We start from the raw sequence: 22,049 nt of genomic DNA on the forward strand, positions 1-22,049 counted from the left end.
AGATTGGAACCAAATCGATTAAACTGGTAAGGTGGAAGTCTCCGTAAAGCCTAAATGTCAACTCCCTGTATTTCTTCCCCTCGGGTTGCATATCTAGCACTGGCTCAATGCAAGCTTCAACCTTCTCGGTCGCAAACAAGGGATCTTCGTTGAGTTTTATTTCTAGGAAGGTATTGCTAAGATTGACTCTTTCAACCGAAGCAGTACGCAAGGTGGGTGTGTCCTTAGCCTAACTAGATTACCAAAGCACCTCTACAGACACTCTAGTGACTAGGTTGGCTATGTTAAGCACACGCCTTAAAATTATATCTAGTATTTTATCTGTGTGTATGCTTGTTGTCTATTATAGAGCTGAGACGTAAGTCAAAGATGCAATATTGTAAACGGAAGGTTCCTTATTAGTACCTAGGGTACCTAGGTACATGTACATGGCGAATCTTGTTGTGGGTGTTAACGGAAGATGTTGTTTGCTTGTATGTTTCCCACAAGTAATTAAATAGCAAATCTTATAAGAATAACTAGTGGCCTGGTGGCCTAATGGTAAGGCGTTGCTTTCCGGTTTAAGGAAGTTGGCAAAGACTGCGGGTTCGAGTCCCGTCTGGGTCGTTTATTTTTTGCCTTTTCTTTTGGGTTGATTTACTTTTTCTTTTTATTGTACATGTTCAGGCGTTAAACATTGGCTTTGACGGAGAGGAGGTTTTTTTTGCTACTGGCTATGTGCGATGAGGGTCCATCCAGTATGGAGCCCCTTTCGTTAGCCGAGACATAGGTCAGTAACACCACTCGCTACCGAGTACCGAGACAACCTACTGGTAGCTACAGTATGTAGGTACCTTACCTTATCGAGACTTCTACCATTCCATGATTAGTACGAGCAATAGATACGTAACTACGACAGATAATAAAAAGCACTTACGTTAAAACATGGACCCAGTTTGGAAGCTACTGGTCTCTACTCTCTCCTTCGAACACGCATTCCAAATTCTCGGCGTTTGAACCTTATCCTTAAGGTTGAGGAAGGTTGATCGTTGCCGACCTGCTGTGCATCGTTCACCAAACGTCCAAGCCGAATCCCACCTTTGGCCTGGTGATCCGCGCGAGGCTCAACTTGGTCAAAGGTTCCAGCACACGTCGCAACGTGCAATTCAAATTCTGTCGATGTTACTGGCTTGCAACGTTGCATATCTATCCAAAGCCACACCCCCGCATAGCAACGCGCAACCCGCAAGGCTGAAGCTGAAGTGGGACCAGGCTGCCGACGACCTATAAGGATATTAATCCCAATCCGACTTCCTATTGTCTCTTGATTCTTGAATATTAAAATTCAGAATCTTTGACATTGACAATAATTCCAAGAATAAACAATATGGCACCCCACGCAGATGATTCAACTGACGCCGACGTTGAGCGTATCCCGGCTCCATCCCGTCCTTCGATGTCAGCAAACCCTCCTCGCATCCTCATCATAGGAGCCGGCTCTCGTGGCAATGCATATGCTCAAGCTACCGGCACGTCGACCAACGGAATTGTTGTTGCTGTAGCCGAACCAGTGCCATATAAAAGGCAAAGATTCGGCGAGACGTACATATGGGGCAAGACTGGCCCTTCTGAGGGACAAGCATTCGGGGATTGGAAACAATTCTTAGCATGGGAACAAGAGAGACGTGCAAAAGCTGCAAATGGCGAGAATGTACCGGAAGGCGTTGATGCTGCATTCATATGTGTGCTAGATGAAATGCACAAAGAGGTCATCGTTGGATTGGCACCCCTTGGTCTCCACATTATGTGCGAGAAGCCCTTGGCTACCAACTTGGACGATTGCATATCGATATACAAATCTCTCCTTCCAAGCCTACCTAACACGACGCCCTCTAAAATATTCTCAATTGGTCATGTTTTGAGATACAGCCCGCATAACATGCTCCTTCGGAAATTGCTACTAGAAGACAAAGTCATTGGAGAGATCATGTCCGTCAATCATACAGAACCCGTTGGTTGGTGGCACTTCACCCATAGCTACGTCCGGTATGTCCTCCAGACCAAGTTCCGATGAGAAGACTAACCTTTGTAGCGGAAATTGGCGGAAAGAGTCAACTACCGCCCCGTCACTCCTTACCAAATCGTGCCACGATATCGACGTTTTACTTTGGCTACTTTGTTCACCCCCTCCAAATACACTCCAGCCAGCTCATGTACCAAGCACTGTCAGCTCAGTAGGAGCCCTTCAATATTTCAACAAATCACGGAAGCCAACAGCTGCTGGTAATGCTACCAATTGCCTATCTTGTCCAATCGAAGAGTCTTGCAAATATTCTGCCAAGAAAATCTACCTTGGTCCCAAGCATAAAGGCCTTGCATCAGGCAATACCGATTGGCCTGTTGATATAGTGGTTCCTGAGATCGAGGAGTGCATTGCCAATAGTGGGCTTGCTGGAGGCGAGGCTGCTGTCATGGCGAAGCTGTCTGAAAACTACACCAGCGAAACCCCCGCCTCCGAGGTGGCATCTAAGAATTGGTTTGGTCGATGCGTTTGGGAATCCGATAACGACGTCTGTGACGACCAACTTGTGACCATGACATGGGATAATGACCCGTTTCCCAAGGCTAATCAAGACAACGAGAAAGCCCTCATTAACCGGGGAGCAAAAACTGCGGTCCTCCATATGGTAGCTCATACGAAGAAGATCTGTGAGCGCTTCACCCATATTTACGGCTCGGATGGAGAGATCTATGCAGATAGCGAGAATATCACTGTGGAAGATTTCAACACCGGAACGAAGAAGATATACAAACCTTTTCTTGCGGGAGGTGGCCATGGTGGCGGAGACGCTGGACTTGCAAGGCAGTTCATACTTGCTGTTGATGCTGTGAAGAATCAAGGTGTGGCGGTAGAAGAGGCTCAGAGGGAACATGTTGGATGTAGTCTTGAGGAAGTTGTTAGGAGTCATGCAATGGTTTTCGCAGCGGAGCAGGCTAGAAAAGGGAGACAAGTTGTCGATTTCCCTTCGTGGTGGAAACAAGAAGTTGAGAGTGTAATTGCGAGAGCCTAGAATTGCAAGCAAGCTATGTAGTGCTTTGCTTTGCAAAATTGCCAAATAATTTTATATGCATACTGGTTAGTAATTACAAGCTTTTTTAACTAATAAGAGTTAAAGACTAATAGTTGAATTTGTCGACGAAAAAATCTGTGTAGGTCTCTTCAACTAGTCTCCCACTGCCCAAGCTTGTAATATCATGATTGATTTCTAGAACTTTGTAGATATAAAAGTGACATAATTTACCACTAAGCATTTCTTCTAGCGCGTTAAGCTAGAAGTTTGAAAGTCGAACCGCCATATGGATGTGTGGCTTCCCTTACATCGACGCAAGAAGTCTTATAATATTATTCAGCTTAGCTCTTTCGTCCACTAGTGAGTGCTAGAGTGCTAGAGTTCATAACATTTGAATTTTAATACACCCTTTGTTTCGACCAAATTGCAACATCTAGTTATAAATTATAAAACAAGTTTATAAGAGTATAAAATCAATTATAGATAAAATTTTTGTCTCTTTGAGTTTTTCTTTTGTGTTGTGTTATAAAATTGCTGGTGGGAAGTAGATTTTGCTGTTCCACGAATTCCGCCCCTGGTGATGCCAGGGTATTATACCAAAGCTGCAATTTAAAGCCCTGTAATTTTAACGGTATACAACGGATGCTAGTACCCGCAAGTAGCCCAGACTTGTTAGGTTAAGACATAATAAACCTACCAGAAGGACAATCTGCACAGACAAAGCATAATCAGAAGTGGAAAACTGTCTCTAGATTACTACCTTCCACACTGGCCGCTGATCTATATAGCAACGCTTGCCTAATCAGGAAGCTTGCTCGGAATTCAATCGCTCGCTAGCCAACGCCGTCCCCAGTATTTCAGTCCACCCTTCTATTAACACAAGTCCATAACAAGAAGCTTTAGTTTGGCCATATTTCAGCGCCTAGGCTGACGAGCTCTCCGCCTGGTCACTGCCGTTCAGTATAGTGTCCAAATCCCTAGTAGGTTTAGGTGCAGGTTCGGCCTGCACTTTCAACTTCCTCATAGCCCTCCTCATACCCTCCAATGTCGCTCGTTCCTTAATCAACATCTCCCTCGCTAGATCTCTAAGGGCTTTCTTTCCCATCTTCTCATGCAAATCTTGCCAGCCCGCAAGCTCCGACGCAACAACTTGCTGCGTATATCTCAACTCTCTTCCTAGTTCTTGTTCTTCCTCTCTTGTCCTCCTGACTCTTTCTTCTTTTTCTTCGTTCAGACGTTGACGGGTCTCGTCGAGGAGGCCTAAGGGCCAGCGGGTAGAGCGTGATAGCGAGTTATATGACTTCTCAATAGCTTTTCTCGACGTGTTGATTGACGATATTAAGGAAGTTGGTCGTGAAAGGGCGAGTAACATGGCAATAACGGTGCTGTGGATGGACAATATTTTCGAATGGAAGTTAGAGTATGGTGACGATGAGGTGGGAGCGAGTGTTTGTACACAGGCTTCAAGAGCAGAGATGTGAGACGGCGGGAGAAATTCGAGCGTTGAAAATGCACGACACGCTAGGCTGGCAGCGTCATAAAAGTCTAGATACATTAGTTCGGTTCATATCAGGGCATCGGGTACCATGGAATATACCTGTACAGCCAGTTCGTAACATATTGGCTCGACGGGCAACGCTTTTCGTAGAGTTATTAACACTACGGACCATATCCCTTGCATGATCAACAAACTGCTCGACATCTCGTATATCCTCGATAGGCTCATATTCTTCTCGCACTTTTTCGACCCTTGTCTCAGCTTTCAGTTTGCTTCGTTGTTCCATCATATCCAGCTGGATATCGGGCACGAGGAAGAACTCCCATAGCATTTCGTGGGTAGAAAATGTTGAGTGGGATAGAAGAATCTTCAAGAATGCATCGAGCCGAACTTGGATATCTCGTAATACCGCCCGTGATGGCTTGGAAGGGAACTGGAAAGGGGACCGCATTCCAGATATCGACGGCAGCCATGACGCTGGATTTTCCAGCGCCAGTAACCTTGCAAGATGTTCAAAATCAGCAAGGGATCTTCGGCAAGTCGTGACCGTAAAGCTCTGTTGACTGGATGGAGCGCCTGACTTGACGACAAGACGAATGGTAGCATCTTCAACGAAGAATGACCTAACCACAGCTGTGATACGCCCATCGGCTGCAGGCTGTCCTGAAAATAAAATCAAGTCATCAATGCGGTTCCTCACGTCGTCATCCTTGGCAAGCTCGACAGCAGTGAGGCCTCGTAACTCTTTTGCGAAGAGATCTACTCTAGGATCACCAAATAGCACTCTGACCATTTCTAATCTGCCATATTTGCTTGCAACCATCAATGCTGTAAACCTCTTGTCATTGGTGGCATTTACATTGGAATCGCAATGCAATAAAATGCGATGAGCAATTTGGGGGTCGTTTACAATATGCAACAGCGTGTTGCCTTTCGAGTCGATATGATCATCAAGATGCAATGGTTGACCATCTCCTTGATAGCTTGTTGCCGCAGTAAGCCCATTCTCAACCATTTGCCGATAGTCAGCATGATCATATGAGCGACAAAGAGCAAATAGCGGTGTTTGACCGTTTTTGTCCTTTTGCCGCCAGGGTAACAAGCGACCCACTCGAGGTATTAAAAAGGGGGCGTTGAACAAGTAGTGAGCAGCACTTCTACCTCTAACATCCTGTCGGGCAAGATATTCCACAACCATTGACTCAGGTCCAGACCGGTATATGAAGTCTAGAAGGATGTCGATAAGCTCGGCGTGTCCTACCTGAACAGCTGCACTGAGGAGAGTTGTTCCCTCATTGTTCGAATCCTGCAGGACAATGTAGGATGGGTAATATTCATGGATAGAAAGCAAATATCTCAATGACTCCGGTTGTTTGTTCTGAATAGCCATCATCAGAACAGATTCGCCAAATGCATCCTCTGTCTGAGAAAGACGCTCGATTGAGGTATCGCCCTCAATACCACTGGTCATAGAGTCGATGGTAGTTGCTCTGGAGCGGAAAGATATCTCTGAGCTGCTTGACATACTTCGGGTATCCATGGTGACGGTCTTTGGTCTTTGAAAGGGTGGTAATCGCTCCTCCACCACCTGCTCGCCACGCGGAATTTGGAACGGGAATACGTGGTTGAGCGTTGATGCTTGTGATAACCTGCCAAGACTACTCCTCGACGACTGCCTGGAGTGCCCATTCACAGTATTCCAGGGAGCATTTTCGTCAATTATGTCTTCAACAACAGGCTCATCGTCTCCATCATCCTCATCTGATGACTGTTCTAGGTCTGGTTCCATTATCTTTCTCACTTCCTTAATCCGACCTTTCTTTGTCGCCTCCCATAATTTGTGATTCCTCCTGCTAGCTTTTCGTAGGCCACCAGAGTCTCTTGCAAGATAAGATAGGACAGCTTCCAGGGTACTGAGGGCATATCCCATCTCACCACTCTCAACATCGTCGATAAATATGAAGTGGCGCATGTACAGCAAACGTGCTTGAAGATAGCGAACTTGGGATCTGATTACGACAACCAGGAGCAAGGAGACCAATGTGTCGGCGTTGATCGTTAGAACAGTACTGGCTTTCTCGGAAGAGCACTCCCCATTCGGACCAGTTTTCGGTGTGGGGCTTAGTTGGGTAACAGTCTTCAAGGTCGAGAGCAGAATATCCATCATATGCTGAGGACTTCCAGCCGCACCAAGCTTTCGGAATTCTTCGACAGCTCGACCGAGTCGCAATGTCAATTCATGCTTTCCTCGGTGGCCGTCTTGTATTGAAATCCCAACTTGTGAGATATCCACAAATTCCATTTGTCTGATCTTTGACTCTAACTCTTGGTCCTCAGCTCGTTTCATAGCACATAGTCTCGGGTATAAAATTGTATCATGTACTTGCTCCGTCACGTAGCGCTCGATTAGCCGCTCCACAACCGGCCCAGTCAAATCAGTAGTAGCTCCTAGAAGAGACAATTGTTGTTTATCGACCATTTGAAAGAGATCAATAGCCGCTGTTACGGCTGTTTCTAGTGCGCCGCGCATGATTTCTTCATCATCCTCCGCGAAAAGATTATCCATGGTACCCCGTTCAGCATGGCCATTTGATCGGAGGCCGGGGGCCGCACTTGTACTATTAGACCTTACTTTCTTCATCGCTGTTGCGATCGGGCCATCTGGTATTGGATCTGGGATGACAGCTGCTGAGGGCGGTGGCGGCAATGGCTTCTCGAAGACGGCATTAAATTCCTTGAATAGACGCTCAAGTCCTGGCTGCATCTGTTTTGCAATCATCGGAAAATTATTAAGGAGGTCATTGAAAGTCTTGATATCCTTCTTTCTGGGCAATGGACTAGTAGCATCCCCCTCTGCATCTATATTGGTAGGTAGATATGGATTGCCATTCGCCCCAGGGGCGGGTAAGATGGCAGGAATGATCTTGATATCCTCGAATGTGCCCACTAAAGGTCTCGATATGTAGTATACCAGCCATTGCCGTGGCTCTAGGGAATCAGGGTACCATACAGTATCGCTCAGCAATTGGGCCTGGTTGAGAGTTTTAAATCCTATCAGAGTAATCAGCATGCGCTCCTATCTTGATCTGCCATAACCAACCCTTATTGCTATATACCAAAGCATCTTTAACTACTACCGTTCTGCCGTTGATAGTTGTATATTGCTTTGCCTTTCCTCGATTTTCGCGCATGTTTGGCGCATCCTTCCCTCCCGCCGTGGCAGCATGATTTGTCGGGATACGCAAGACATGGCTTCCTAGAAACTCCTCGGAGCCTGCCAAATCCGAGTATAAAGCGCCAGAATCGCGGTCGCGGGAGGTAAGGAGGGCTTCAGTAGTAGGTACTAGTAGAATCTGAATTTTCGGTCAGTGTTGAGCGCAACGTTGGGCGCGGCGCACGCAGGTCATGTCCGTAAGGCTTACATGGTGATGAACCGGCGTACACTGCGAAGGAAGCGCGCTCTTGAAGAAGGCACTCAGAAAGGGATTTAGAGGTTGCATTCATTCGGCATTCGCGCGGCGGAGAAGGACCACACCGCAGGGCGTCAGTCCTGCAACGCCGGAGTACGAGTCCAAAATTCTGGCAGATGCGAGGTTCCGACGACGTAGGATGTTAGAAGTTGAGTGAAAGCGACGTCGATCGTCCGGGGGAGGTGGAGCTCAATGCTGGTCGAGTATGAAGCTAAACGGGCTAGCTTCAGCTTTGGATACAAGGAGTCAAGGAGTCAAGGACGGCTGCACCAGTATTGCGAGGGGATCGGTTGGGGCTGGGACCAAATATGCTGGCTTAAGGAGGTTTGATGTTGATATCGGGCTTCAATCGCGAATTGTCGACTGTCGCCTACAGTGTAGTACGGGTGGTACGTAAGGTGCTCCGTACCTTGTACCTTGTACCTTGATGTTATCGCAGGCGGTGGACGCCCCTGCAAATTAGTGTGGAAGCATGTGATTTCGACTAAGGAGGCGACATAAAGGTACAGTATCCTCCGTAGATCCTCTTGATATGATTTGCTGCCAACGTATCAAAACATTGCTGATCTATCTATGTAGAGATCTTACGATTTACAAGTCACTGCAAACAGGAGAACAGTCATGAAACTCATACATTGGCGTATAAAGCCGCGTTTTGAATTTTACAAAGGACTACAAACATTACTATACATCGTATCATTCAGACTGTTGTCTGAAGGATATAACCCAAAGAGTGGCGTGACGGCTTGCCCTACTTGAAAGTAGATCGAGTGGCCATATTGAAAATGTAAACATCGAGGCAACGCCCATTCTGCCTAGAAAGAGCCCTCGCTGGAGGAACGCCGCAAACGCCTACCGTGTACAAGATGTGATATACAGGAACCTTCCTATTGGGCAGCGCAAATATCCTATGCCGTCCCCAATTTCAACGCTATGCGGAATTTCAACGGAAAGTGTATAACAGAGATCCAGTAATGAAAGATTGAGGAGACGAGAAGACCGTGAAGATAGATCAGATATAGTCTCGCCCAGACTTTTGGAGCTCAATCAATCTCCATCCCCTCGTATCGGGATTATTAACATCCTCCGCAGTTCTCGTTACGCCAATGGCATACGTAACTTGTTGCACTTTATCCTCCATGCCCGCAGCAAGGTCGTTGGTCTTCGCATTCCGGTAAACATGGACTTCCTGGGTGCGGCACGTAACGATGAACACGGGGATGTCGCCCGGTTCTAGGATTCGCGCTGAGAGGATCTCGACGTTCCTAATGTCGAGGATTCGGCCATCCGACTTCAATCCTGCAGTTGTGTATTGCTTCGATAAGGCTTCGTAGACTTGGAATTGAGCGGCACTCAGCCAGAGGCGGAGGGTCTCGATGTCGCCCTTGACGTATGCGTCCAGCACTTCAGGGAGAATGTATTCGCGCATCTCGCGTAGGAAGGGTTCCATTTGGAAAGTCGGGTCCATTTCCCTGAACTTCTTGATCACCATTGCTGTCTCATTTTCGGCAAAGAACCCAGCAAAACGGTCGGTGATGCTCCGTGCAGTGGAGACGAGAGGATTCTCAGATTCGTTAAAGGTTGATTTCAGGGAGAAGACAGATTGCATTAGCCTGCTTGTATCTCGGAACTCGCGCCACGATTCTTTCCAAGCTGCATCTTTGTGGAGAGTTACGTTTGTGCCGGCGCTGGAATTGTTAGCATGCAAACAAGGACATCGGAAATAGCGAGTGACTTACTTTGGATCTTCTATTGGAACCTCCACCCGCCCGCCCGACATACCCATCTTCTGCGCCTCTTGTTGCTCCCTCACCTCCCTCGCCTTCCGTCGCTCCTCCTTCTCTACCCATCCTCCATATCGCGAACTGCTACCATCATCGATAACATTCTTCACATTTTTGAATGCCTCGGTTTCCCGAATTGGCCGCGTTCCCTTTTCTATGACACTCGCAGTGGCATTCACTGTCGTCCGTACCCCTTTCACAACAGGTGTTTCCCAGGTCCACGCAGCGCCTTTGCCAACAGCACCAGCTGTTGACTTTAGAACAGTCGCCGTTGTGGATGAAACAGCTCCTGTTGTCTGTTCGTATGCCTCCCGCGCTCGTCTTACCGACTCGCTCTCCGTGAACTGTTGGGCGCCAGCAGCTAAGGCTTTGGTAGACTCATTCCATTCCTTGGAAGCTTGAAATTCCTTCTGCAGCGTGTCGGTGAAGACTGCCCATGGTGACTTATCTCCATGCGGAGGAGGTGGTGGGGGAGCCTCTTTCTGCTCTTCTTTTTTACTTCCATCCTCAGAGTTAGGCTCCTCTTTCGATGCCTCTTCCTTAGATGCCTCTTCCTTCGATCCTGTCTCTGCCTCGGATGATGCGGATTTTTTTGTAGACTGTCCTTCTGCAGCTTCCTCTTTCGCAGCTTCGCTGGAAGGTTTGGCGTCCTTCTCCTGCTTTAGTCTTGCGCCATGGTGAAAACTTCGTGAGGTATGTGACGGCAAGCCGATTCGGATTTCGTCTGGTAGAAATTGAGAACGTAAAGGATTAGAGTATAATGTAATTGTTGATAATGAAGAAGTTGGCGTAAATGAGGGCGAGGCAGAAGTTTGATTCAGTTGAAGCAGTCTTCTGGGGGGCGATGCTCGAGTTGAAGGTCTTATGGCAGAGCTAAGATTTGCATTTGCAGGCGCCCTTGTCGCCGTACGTCGTAGACTGTTCATATTGACTATTAAAGAGAGAATATTGACCTATTGACCCAAATGGTTGCGGATCGGGTCAACTAATTTTGCACAGTTGGGCGTTGAGAGGAAATTTTGGTCGCGGAATCACCGCGGCGTTCTGGGACATTTTCGCCGAGATCGTTCTCGTCTGCGGTTGGCGACAGTGATAGGGGCCGCAAATATCGCGGTATCGTTATTCCAGCGCCGTCTTGGCATCAAGTTTTCGACTTCGACTCTCCCTGCGAACTTCGCGAATCTGGTGAACTTCGCGAAACTGGTGACATCGGACCTCCGAGATCACTGAAATCATGAGCAGGATACTTCCCAGGCGCCTGCTGGCGCAAGCCCGTCCTTTACTCTTCCCCGAACGAGCACAGCTATATAGATTGCCGGCACAATCGATCCGTCCTTTTTCAAACGCACCCAGCAGGAGAGCAGAGGACGATATCACCGCTCCTCCATCTCAGCAACCGCAAAACCCAACTCCACCTCCATCCTCAAAAACTGAAGATGATCTCCCAGCTGCGCGCTCGCCATCCTTAAATCCGAAAGCCGCGCCCATGGGTAACCTCATGGAGAGCTTCAGCAACATGCTCGACCAAAACAAAGCCTCCCGCCCAGCGAGAGGCAATTCTCTATACAACACCACATTCGCTTCTGATGGCAGCTTTTTGAACCAGACCTCGGCCGAACCTCATGTCGAACCACATCATTTCCATATCTATTCTACGAGACACAACACACATATCACGCTCACGGATCCGAAGCGGAACCCAATAATCTCCGTCTCGTGCGGGAATATAGGGTTCAGACACAGCGCGAGGAAGACATATGACGCTGCATTTCAATTGGCAAGTGTGGTGATGACTCGGATGCAGGATCGGGGTATCAATGCACAGATCAAGCAACTAGAAGTTGTGCTAAGGGGTTTTGGCCAGGGACGAGAGGCTGTTACAAAGGCATTGCTAGGAATGGAAGGGAAGAATGTAAGGCACAAGATTGTCAGGGTTGCAGATGCCACCAGACTGAAGTTTGGCGGGACGAGGAGTAAGAAGCCAAGACGCTTAGGTTGAGGTGGCATTTGAGGATATAGCATGGTGTATAAATAGAATAGCTGTACGAAAGTGCTATGTATTGTACAAAATTTTCCGTCTTATTTGGTATCACTTATGGAGCCTGAACGCCTGCAATAATAGAAACAATGCGCTTCAACGCCTACTATACCCCCAGAAACAAGCCGCTCACGTTGACGAATCAGGCCGTCTCTTCGTCTTGGTGGTGGGAGCCCTTTCTGAAGGAGGCACAATTCTTCCAGATGTATCCCTCGCAGGCGCCCTTCCTTTCCCCTTACCGTTTCCGCCTCTCCTCCTCTCCTCTTCACTGTCCCACTCATCCTCTTCCGCTACTCCCTCCCGATCGTCAAAACTGTATCTCTGATGGCTTGAATCCGCGTCCCTCAACATCCTAGACCGCTCATGCGAAGAGTCATGTTCGTCCTCATCCACCAATTCCCCATCTGCCGTCTCGAAATCCGGCGGCGCGATCCATTCCTTCGGTACCACACAAGGCAAAGCAACTCCAATACTCGCCGCGCGGTTCAGCCACGTAGGGCCAGGCCGACCCGTAAGTTTCTCGCAGAGATACGCGGTGAAATGATTGCAATTTTTCGTGAGTAGGTTATAGGAGGTTCCTTGGAACTCCTCGGACGCTTCTTTGATTCTGGCTTCTATCTCCTCCTGAGGAGATACCGTGAAGCCGTGTAAGATCTCGCACTTGAACGTCCCACCAGGAGGTTCTGCTTTTGGTCTTGTCCAGTACACGCCAGTCATGCCCCGCTTATCATGACCTCCATATGCGTATTCCTTGCCATTTATAACAATCCCCGAGTGTAAAAGCGACGCGCCTACCGTCCAAAGTACGGTGGCCAATCTGCCAGGCTAGAAGATGTATATTAGCTTAGGACTTTAGTCATTTGAAGCTGCGGCTGGAAATAAACGAAAGATTAAGAGCTGTCTCGGGCATACTAACAGGCAACAGATCGTAGACATTGATGATTATCTCGGTCTTCTGCAGGGAGAGGGTTGATCGATGGCCGCCACCGTAACTTCTTCGCGAGCTCTTTTTAGACATATTCTATTCGAGATGGCTTGGACGGACTGGTCTATAAGCTATCCCTTGGGTGCGTCCATAGAATGTATGAACAGCTCTGACGTGGTTGAGCGACAGCACTCTCGATATTCATAGCTCTTGAGCTTTGTCTTCCAGAGTGGACGTGAAACCATACCGTTCGTTATCAATGCTATCAGGGACCCGAGAACCCGGATCCGGAGTCTCGGCGCAGGCGCCTTTGGCGAGGCACGTGATTCCACTAGTCTTGAGAAAACTCGGCAAAGTCACGACTCAATTTAGCACATTAAGAAATTCTCTCACCAGACTATTCGTCGCACAACGTTTGCGAAGAGAGAGGTTCCAACCACTCTCTCACGCATAACGCTGTCGCCCACCATCATCACGACGTCCCCCCTCGGTGCTTCGCGCACTTTCTCTTCTCTCCCCTCCATTTTCACAAGGTCGGCGGCAAGAACTGCGACCTCACATACAAATCAGAGCCTGCTTAGCTGCACGGTTTTCATCACAACCTATCGGAGTTACGCAAAGAAGAGTAAGAGAATGGCTCCCAAAAAGGCGGTCAAAGAGGAGAAAATCTTGCTGGGCAGGCCCGGCAACAATTTGAAGAGCGGCATTGTACGTTCCTCCCCGCTGTTATCATCTTGGATTTCTGCTCACACATTCTTAGGTTGGTCTTGCAAATGTGGGCAAGTCTACACTCTTTCAAGCCATCACCAAATGTTCGCTTGGGAACCCTGCCGTAAGTGCCAGCGCATACTCTTGAAGCCAACCCCAGCTCATGATTATTTTAGAACTTCCCTTTCGCAACGATCGACCCAGAAGAATCTCGTGTCCTCGTTCCTGATGAGAGATACGACTGGCTTTGTGAAAAATATCAACCCAAATCCCGAGTCCCCGCACATCTTACCATCTATGACATTGCCGGCCTGACCAGAGGTGCTTCAACCGGTGCCGGTCTTGGAAATGCCTTCTTATCACATATCCGCGCCGTCGATGCCATCTTCCAGGTGGTACGATGCTTTGACGATGCGGAAATCATTCACATCGAAGGAGATGTTGATCCCGTTCGAGATCTGACCATCATCAGCGAAGAGCTGCGGATTAAAGATATCGAGTTCGTTGAGAAGGCGCTTGAGGCCTCCAAGAAGCTGACCCGAAGAGGCGGTCAAAGCCTTGAAATGAAGAAGCTGAAGGAGGAAGAGGCGTGCATTGAGAGAGTCTTGGACTTCCTTAAAGCAGGCGGTGATATCCGGAAAGGTGAATGGTCTCCGAAGGAGGTACGTGATATATATTCCATTCGTCACCCATCCTTTTCATGATGACAAAGGGCCATGAGGCCTGAATAATCCCAGCTCGTCGAATGCCTCAACATAAACGCAGAGTGCACCATGAGATACGAAACCCGTTCTGACACATATCTATTTCTACATTACTTTTTGAAGCAGTTACCCGTATAAATCACTGATAAAAGAATCATAGGTCGAATTCATCAACCCGCTATTTCTCCTGAGCGCCAAGCCGGTGATATATCTCATCAACTTGAGTGAGAAGGACTATGTCCGAAAGAAGAACAAGCATCTTCCCAGGGTTATGGAATGGATTAAGGAGAACGCCGCCGGTGACCCCGTCATGCCGATCTCCATCTGTCTCGAGGAGCGCCTCTCGCGCTTTGAGACCGAGGAGGAGGTCAAAAAGGAATTGGAGACTTTAGGTGTCCAGTCAGCCCTACCCAAAGCTATCACAACGATGCGAAAAGCATTGAACCTGGGAAGCTTCTTCACAACTGGCACTGATGAGGTCCGGCAGTGGACTATTAGGAACGGGACCAAGGCGCCACAAGCGGCCGGTGTCATCCATGGTGATTTTGAAAAGACCTTTATCCAGGCCATTGTGTACAATTTCTCTACCCTAAAGGAACTGGGCGATGAAAGTGAGCTGAAGGCCAAGGGCAAAATTATGACGAAAGGCAAAGAATATGTCGTTCAAGATGGCGATATTCTCTTGATTAAAGCCGGTGCTGCTAAAGCATAAATTAATAAACTGATAATAACACATTACTGCTCCATTTGTCTTCGCACCGTGTACGTCGTATAGCGCAAACCTCCTGAATCCAACCCCAGCCCAAGTATCATTAGCTCCTATCAGCCAGCTACATCGATCGCCTCCTTAGCCTACCTAGGTACTATACCAAATCTTCCTCGCAAGCAAAGATTCTCCAACAAGCACATTCTTAATTATCCTGGCGCCACCAAATTTACGGGTGTAAAAATCGTCTCTGCGAAATCGTCTTTGTTAGCCATTTGCGGGCCTGCTGTTAGATTGACCGCTACTAGAGGTCACTCGAGTAAACGTTGAAAACTAAAAATGATGAAATTGGCAAACAAGGAAGAGGGCGAAAGGCAATAGGCAACAGAGCTAAGCCCGTGAAAACAGAAGATGGAGAAGGCTGCAGCGCCATAATTAATAGATCAAACCCCCGAAAACCAAAGACCACGAAGATGGCGAGAATCGAAGACCGAAGATTTGGGGGGGGGCAGGTGGCCGTGCGTGCTACTGTCTACCCTTATTCCTTATCAACTCCTATTCTTCACCTCTCCCGATGTCGACCGTCATCATTGTCTCGCTCACCCCCGGCAGCCTGTCTTGTCTATCTTGTAATCCTTACAGTTCCCTAGTCGGGCTATGTAAAGACAGTTTAATTTTGGAATAAGGATCGAGGATGGTGATTAATGCGCCTAAAGGAGGTCAACTTTTAAGATACCGAATAGGAAAGAGTTTGCAATTCAAGGGCCTAGAACTTTCTTTGGCTAATAAGGGCACTGCACATTAGGTACCTCCTAATTCCCTAGAAAAAGAGAATATTGAAACGCCTCTTATATCGCTCAGATGGAGAGAAGGATATAAATGTACATGGATCCATCCCTAGAGCCTTTCAACCGCTTCCTAAAACGCTCTTGGTTGAGGCCTTAGGATAGTGAAAACAAACTTCAATGTATTCCCAGAGTAGCCGAACTGCCTCTATATATAACACAGTAGAGCTAGGAAACCAAGTATAGATCGTTTAACGGTAGGCTGGAAATATAAAAGACGAAAGGAAGTTTTAAATCTCGTCTTCAAGGCCGATTAATATACATAGCTATCTTTTCTAAATATGTCTCCCCTAGCAAAGTGTATTAAACATAGAGCTGGACTCCCCGCTATCCAACTGAATTAATCTACCGGATTCAAAACCTCTATATAGTTCAAAAGTCGGCTACCTGTTGTCCCGCGATTCATCTTCCCATCCGGAATATGACCACATACTAGCGACGTCAACAGCTCCCACCGAGAAACGTTTGCAGTTTAAAGCATTATAGTGAACAACACAGGAACACAAGAACACAGGCTAGACCTTACAAAAGTTCATATCTAAAAAGATGAAAGCTATCTGCACGTTGCAGTCCATTTTATACGCCAATGCTTACAAAAATACTAGTGTCATTCCCCCAGCAATGGAAAAAGGGGGTTAAGCGAGACACCCCCCTTATCCACGTACACCCGTATGTAAACACGACAATATGGAAAAGTACGTGTCGCCATTCACTCGCCAACAACGAGACTTAGAATTGAGTAAACAAACCCATATTTTCAGAGATCAAAGATAAGTAGACCGGGTCTTTCTACGTCTTTCCGCCGCCCTGAAAAGCGACAAGGTTGGTTTCTCTCTCCCCACTAGTCACTTGAAAATCAAACACGAATATTCACGAAATATTAGCTTTCTTTCAATGTTTATCTATCCTCACTTTGCTGGTTGCTTCTTCACAAAGTCAAGATAAAAGAAGACAAGCAAAACACGTCTAGCGGCCTAACGCAAGTCAACAACATTCAACCTGAGAGCCACACACACCCAAAGCGTCAACCAATAAACACAAATCTCCGCAATCATGGCTCCCTTAGCAACAGCTATAAATTACAAACCCTCAGCATCTCAAACCTCAACTCAACAACACGCCTTCCTCAGCAACGAGGTCAACAGACGCGCCCCTCTACCTTCAGTTCTTGCTCCAAACCCACTACCATCGATGGCTTGCCCCACAGCAACATCTCACCTCATTGAAATCCTCGGCCAGGGTGAAAATCAAAGCCTACCTCTTCTTCCACGTCCCGTGACAATAGTCCACTACGACGTCAATGGCGCGCCCATCATCTCGCCTCACCTACCGGGAATCGATGAGTTCATTCTGACTTCAGAGTATACGCTGCAGCGATTGGTGTTGCACATCCAGAACGTGCTGGATACGAAGATGGACTTTATGGAAGAGCAAGACCGGGGAAATGAGAGACTTGCGTTGGGGCAAGTGATTGGTGATGCCATAACGAAGGATATGATGGACGAGAAGGGGAAGCTACTTGTTAGCAGTATTGAGGTGAGAGGCGGTGGAGAGAGGTTCTTCAAGGAGTTCCCTGGAATTATGGGTGAGGTTGTTTGGGGTGGCCGTTTGAAAGGCGTGGCAAGTAGAAATGAAAATCCGAATGGGAAGTACGATGGCAGAGAGGCCGAGTATGTGATGTGGAACCGTGATGGTGGTGAGCTACAGATGTATTGGGATCATTATCGGATGGTGGTGATGAAAGGTATTATGCTTCAGGTTGAGAGGCCTATTTTGAAGGTCAGGACTGTCCGGAGAGTGGCAACGGAGGGGGCTGGACTGGTCGCTGGTGGACACGTCTTTACTCGAAGCTTTCCGCCAGACGAGGAAACGAGCGCCGATCTGTCCAAGGAGAGTGAGAAGGAAGAAGTTGCTGATGGAACCGAGGAACCTCTTCATCAGAGTATACCCGACCTATCATCTCTCGACGCCCCAGAATTCCAAGTTGTGATGCTCTTTCAGGAGGAGCTGAAGCACAATGACAATCCGGATCTGGAATACATCTACAACAGTTTCCTAGAACAAGGCGGCGAGCCAATGAAGGAGCTTGTTTTCAAAGACAAGGAAGGATACGGTAGAGTGGCCACATGGGTAGAGCCTGATGGCTTGATCCCAGACGACGGTTCAGATGTCGAGACTATCCGAGCAAACCAGAGCCCGCGAGAGCTAACCGTCGTCAGTTTGATATTGCCAACAACTTACGATCCCAAACTGAGGGCACAACTTGCGGAGGCCCTGGAAGCTGCAGTGAGTTTCGACCCGAAGGATGACGCTATCTTTTTCTCTTCAGGCCACAAACCACCAACAACTCGACCAAGAAAGAAATTCCAACCGAGACGAAGACAAAACACAATAATCAACCTGTTTCGAAACCGTGTCCAAGGAACTTTGGAGAATAATTCGGGAGGAGGCAGCCTGAACAGCCATGATATGGGCACACCTGGAAGCTCGAACTGGTGTTCCCCATCAGGACCAGGTTATCTTCCTATGGTCAACAGCCCTACTCCCTCAACACCTTCAAACATTGTACCATCCCTAAATATGCAATCGGCATCATCAACCCCAACGTTGGATTCAGGCAGCAGAGTCGAGGCCCGTCGCACTTCTCCTCTTAGACGATTAGCTACAACTAGTCAACTGAGGCCCGACTCTCCTATATTCAACTACCCCCAGGCAAAGACAATCTCTAACTTCAAGACAACTAGTTTGGATATGGATTTGCTGGGTTTATTCAATGGTAATAAGACCCCGAATGCTGTAAGCTCAGCGCCAGGATCTGATATGGGCCGTCAAACCCCGGTGACAAACCCAATGGTCACCTCTGCAGCACATACAAGCATCCATGGTTCCCAAAACGATCTAGGAACGGGCTTTAGTGCCACCATGACACAAACTCCATCCGGAGGGGCCGAGCCAAATGTGAACTTTCAATCCTCCCTTTCTAATCAAAATGCCACCCAGACAGAAAGCACAGACACCAGGGCAAGCTCGTACCAATTATATCCAGATCTGCAGCAAGGTCAGGGCAGTGGATTTAATCCTAGCATGGTTCATAATCCGTTCGTTTTTAATGACGACTTGTATGGCGGCTACGTAGGCGCAAGCCCAAACGCTGGAATGGCAGGGGATCACCTAGTTGATATGAACTTTGGAGCTGGAGGATATCCTTTCGACTTCTCCGATCCCTCCAACTTCATTTTCAACAACGCGAATTTTATGAATGGCTTTGGTGGCAGTATGTAACTTCGGCCTGCAGCAACTGGGAATCTCGAAGCGCTGGAGCTGGGAATGGTGGTGCGTTACTGCAGTACGGATCCTATGTTCCGATCGCGGAAGTCTCGACTGCTTTGAACAGGTGTCATGCAATGTTGCGAATTCAGAGGCTGATTCTCATTTGAAAAACCAGGCCACCGGACTGATTTGAAGGACCGTCATGGACTTCTCCAACATCCGATTGTCTGTATCTGAGAAATTCTAGCATATCTGCAAAGCACTTTGTGATAGATGCCTGATTTATTGATTTCCTTTCTGTCTCGCATACAACTCATATGGCATGTGGTGTGGAATTTTCTCGTTCTTTCCCTTCTTGACATTGACAATGGCACAATATTCTTTCAGCGTATGATGGATACTAAAAAGCCGAGTTATCTATTATGGACGCGTGTATTAGATAGTTCTCCGATTGTAGAGGTAAGAAGGGTAGAATTTCAATCCAATAAATCAAATGCAGCTAAGTGAAATTTGCAGGGAGCGGTTTGCATTTGAACGAGTTTTGCGTAGGTGATAGAATGGGTACTACGTAGATTCTACCTTTGGACTAATAGGCTTTGCTAACAACGTAAAACTTAATAATCGGTTCTCACACAGTGTTCTTTATTTATTGGAATATGACAGCCTATTAACATACCGTTTTCAGTGGCCAATTAAAACCCCTTTAAATGCAATAAATGAGAAACCGCAAACAACAACACTTAATTAATTAGCTAACTCGTTATAGGGGTGGTGCATAGGCTCTCAACGCGCCACTGGCAAACGATTTAAATGACTCGGTATGCTTCCTTACACACCTCAGGTAGGTAGGGCAGACGTAGGGGCTTGGATTCCAACTGATGAGGTAAAACATACCCAGAAGTACTACACAGAAACCAATACTTACCTAAATACGAACTCTAGAGGTGACAGTTGGATGGCGAATATATTGCTAGAAAGTCCAACTCCTCGTGCCCGCTCCTTTCTTGCTCAATTAAGAACTAACCAACAAGCCACTTGCCTCGGAATGCAGCATTTACCCATATCTACCATCTAAGAGCATGACACGTCATGTGTAAAAGAAAGTTTGGCATGCACCGACGCCACGCAGCCAAACCCCCATGATGCATGGGCCATCACTACTCTCGATCTGGAAGGACAAGCAGCACTTGGGAGCCGTCAGAAATATCCCGGTAGGCACTCATCGAATCAATTTCATCTGAACACTAAAAGGGCGCTCAAAGACGAACGAGGGGGGGTGCCAAATGAGGGGCAAACGAGGCGACGGAAAGGGGTGGTTCCACAGCCATGGGCCCGAATATTTTCGTGGCAGGGTCACTTTGCAGGGAACACAGCGACTTGCATGCGGCGTCAGCGTAGCAGCTCGACTAATAGCACTTCAACGTGTTTGTTCGCGCTCATCTCACAGCGAAGAGTAAGGTGTAAGTGGAAATGACATCGGCCACTTGACCTTCGGTAAATACGTTTGCATAAGCATGCCGTTCTTAGAGTAAACTTTAGTTGTCTATGCAGCTAATAATAGTCCATACGGAATGTATGCGAGCTTGCAATTGTAAGGTTTTTGCGGGGCTATATGATTCCACCTTGATGGGTGATATTTACTTGCAAGGGAACATGAATAATTTCAAACAGCTTGGCGTCTAAAAGTACGACGGGGAAAGGCCGGCCTATAAAGTGCAAAAGATACTTCCGTTAACACATCCACGAGAAGTATTATAGCCCATTACTTTTTACCACAAATGATGAATCCCGAGTATCAAGCACATAGCCTGCAACTCCCAGGGTCTTAGGCCCTGGGCTCTGATAGGTGGCACTGGCCATATCATAGGTACCCCCTGAGTGGGTTCAAGTTGGAACTTGTAATATGGAGACAGGCAGGAGTCGTGCCGGAGCTATCTCTGGTGGTTCTTACTTGCAGCAGCTTGAGGTCAGTTGACGACCAGGGACCAGGAAAAAGAAAGGAGGAAAATCGGTGTGCCAGATATTGCCAGATATGTCCCAGGGTCCTGGGCAAGCGAAAGGCCGTGGCTCCAGCCGCACAGCAGCCGGAACCCAGAAATGTGGACGTCCGCGTGCAGCATCATGAGTTCAAGTGCTGCCGCAGCATTGTGTTTCCAAAGGGCGGACGAGTCTCTGCAGTGGAAATGGAAGATCGTCCGGAAAACACACAACAAGAGAGGCGGGCGGCCACAGATGTGCAGTGCACAATACTGTAATTGCTGCCGCGAGGTGCTACTGTACGAACGAAGCACTGCTACCCGAGTACGCCGGTATGTACTGTTTCTAGTTGATGGGCATCCATCGTGACACGCCATGGTACATGTACCCGCCTGTTTGCTTCTTAATTACTCGCCCCTTACGCCGCCGTCACCGCCTTTCTCGATGGTCCTGGTCTGCATTGTAACCTTGGAGTTCGTGCCGTGCGAGTACCGGAGTATCTGCTCTGCTCTGCTCTGCTGCTGCTGCTGCTGCTATAGAGACTCCCTGTGTGGTGCTCGAGTGGTAGTGTTACCCTGGCCGCTGGTGCTGGGGATTTCTCACATCGCCCCTACCTCCAACCAACAGACCGCTGCTTAGCATCCCGCACCCGGGGATCTAAAGCCAGAAAACTATGAGTCCGGAGTGTAGTGTCTGGTATTCCATAGGGGTCCACTCGGCTCTCTAACAGCAGGCTAATGGTCTATAAATAAGATCACCCAAGTAGGTCTTGAGATGTTTTCTTTTGTCGTCACGTCTTGTCCAGAAATACCGCCACGATCGATTTCCCGCCTAGGAACCATGACTCTTGCACCCACAGAACCGCACCGGGCACTATGCAGGTCCATGGCCACTACCATGTTTCGATTCCCGGTAACTGTTTATCGGCGTTTTGTGGACCTACGAACCCGGCCACAAAAGCTCCTCAAAGTTCACTTTCTCATCCATCTGGATTAACAGAGCCTATGGTTGTTGCATGACACAAGAGCATTGTGTAACCCTACCAAACCCACGAATGCCTACAGGACGGGACCA

At 47.9% G+C, this 22,049-nt stretch overlaps 7 protein-coding genes across 7 annotated transcripts; 4 read left to right on the plus strand and 3 right to left on the minus strand.

Annotated features, from left to right (window-relative positions):
• Nucleotides 1-1,366: 1,366 nt before the first annotated feature.
• BP5553_02169 (uncharacterized protein) lies at nucleotides 1,367-3,050 on the plus strand (the record flags this gene model as incomplete). Its single annotated transcript, XM_032010792.1, has 2 exons — nucleotides 1,367-2,025; nucleotides 2,072-3,050. The coding sequence occupies 2 exons, from the start codon at nucleotides 1,367-1,369 to the stop codon at nucleotides 3,048-3,050; spliced, it is 1,638 nt and encodes a 545-aa protein (XP_031874846.1).
• A 922-nt stretch (nucleotides 3,051-3,972) lies between these two features.
• BP5553_02170 (Uncharacterized protein) lies at nucleotides 3,973-8,048 on the minus strand (the record flags this gene model as incomplete). The annotated part of the gene is made up of 4 exons (XM_032010793.1): nucleotides 3,973-4,595; nucleotides 4,648-7,599; nucleotides 7,649-7,901; nucleotides 7,971-8,048. The coding sequence occupies 4 exons, from the start codon at nucleotides 8,046-8,048 to the stop codon at nucleotides 3,973-3,975; spliced, it is 3,906 nt and encodes a 1,301-aa protein (XP_031874847.1).
• A 982-nt stretch (nucleotides 8,049-9,030) lies between these two features.
• On the minus strand, nucleotides 9,031-10,728 carry BP5553_02171 (putative Mitochondrial import inner membrane translocase subunit tim44; the record flags this gene model as incomplete). The annotated part of the gene is made up of 2 exons (XM_032010794.1): nucleotides 9,031-9,706; nucleotides 9,758-10,728. The coding sequence occupies 2 exons, from the start codon at nucleotides 10,726-10,728 to the stop codon at nucleotides 9,031-9,033; spliced, it is 1,647 nt and encodes a 548-aa protein (XP_031874848.1).
• A 308-nt stretch (nucleotides 10,729-11,036) lies between these two features.
• On the plus strand, nucleotides 11,037-11,801 carry BP5553_02172 (uncharacterized protein; the record flags this gene model as incomplete). The annotated part of the gene is made up of 1 exon (XM_032010795.1): nucleotides 11,037-11,801. The coding sequence occupies one exon, from the start codon at nucleotides 11,037-11,039 to the stop codon at nucleotides 11,799-11,801; it is 765 nt and encodes a 254-aa protein (XP_031874849.1).
• A 168-nt stretch (nucleotides 11,802-11,969) lies between these two features.
• On the minus strand, nucleotides 11,970-12,858 carry BP5553_02173 (Uncharacterized protein; the record flags this gene model as incomplete). Its single annotated transcript, XM_032010796.1, has 2 exons — nucleotides 11,970-12,665; nucleotides 12,757-12,858. The coding sequence occupies 2 exons, from the start codon at nucleotides 12,856-12,858 to the stop codon at nucleotides 11,970-11,972; spliced, it is 798 nt and encodes a 265-aa protein (XP_031874850.1).
• A 540-nt stretch (nucleotides 12,859-13,398) lies between these two features.
• BP5553_02174 (putative GTP-binding protein) lies at nucleotides 13,399-14,889 on the plus strand (the record flags this gene model as incomplete). Its single annotated transcript, XM_032010797.1, has 4 exons — nucleotides 13,399-13,473; nucleotides 13,526-13,597; nucleotides 13,650-14,135; nucleotides 14,338-14,889. 4 exons carry the CDS (start codon nucleotides 13,399-13,401, stop codon nucleotides 14,887-14,889), a joined length of 1,185 nt encoding a protein of 394 aa, XP_031874851.1.
• Nucleotides 14,890-16,781: 1,892 nt separating this feature from the next.
• BP5553_02175 (uncharacterized protein) lies at nucleotides 16,782-19,010 on the plus strand (the record flags this gene model as incomplete). Its single annotated transcript, XM_032010798.1, has 1 exon — nucleotides 16,782-19,010. The coding sequence occupies one exon, from the start codon at nucleotides 16,782-16,784 to the stop codon at nucleotides 19,008-19,010; it is 2,229 nt and encodes a 742-aa protein (XP_031874852.1).
• Between the last annotated feature and the right edge of the window lie 3,039 nt (nucleotides 19,011-22,049).

Source organism: Venustampulla echinocandica (genome assembly GCF_003357145.1).
Source record: "Venustampulla echinocandica strain BP 5553 chromosome Unknown scaffold_0, whole genome shotgun sequence".
Lineage (NCBI taxonomy): Eukaryota > Fungi > Ascomycota > Leotiomycetes > Helotiales > Pleuroascaceae > Venustampulla > Venustampulla echinocandica.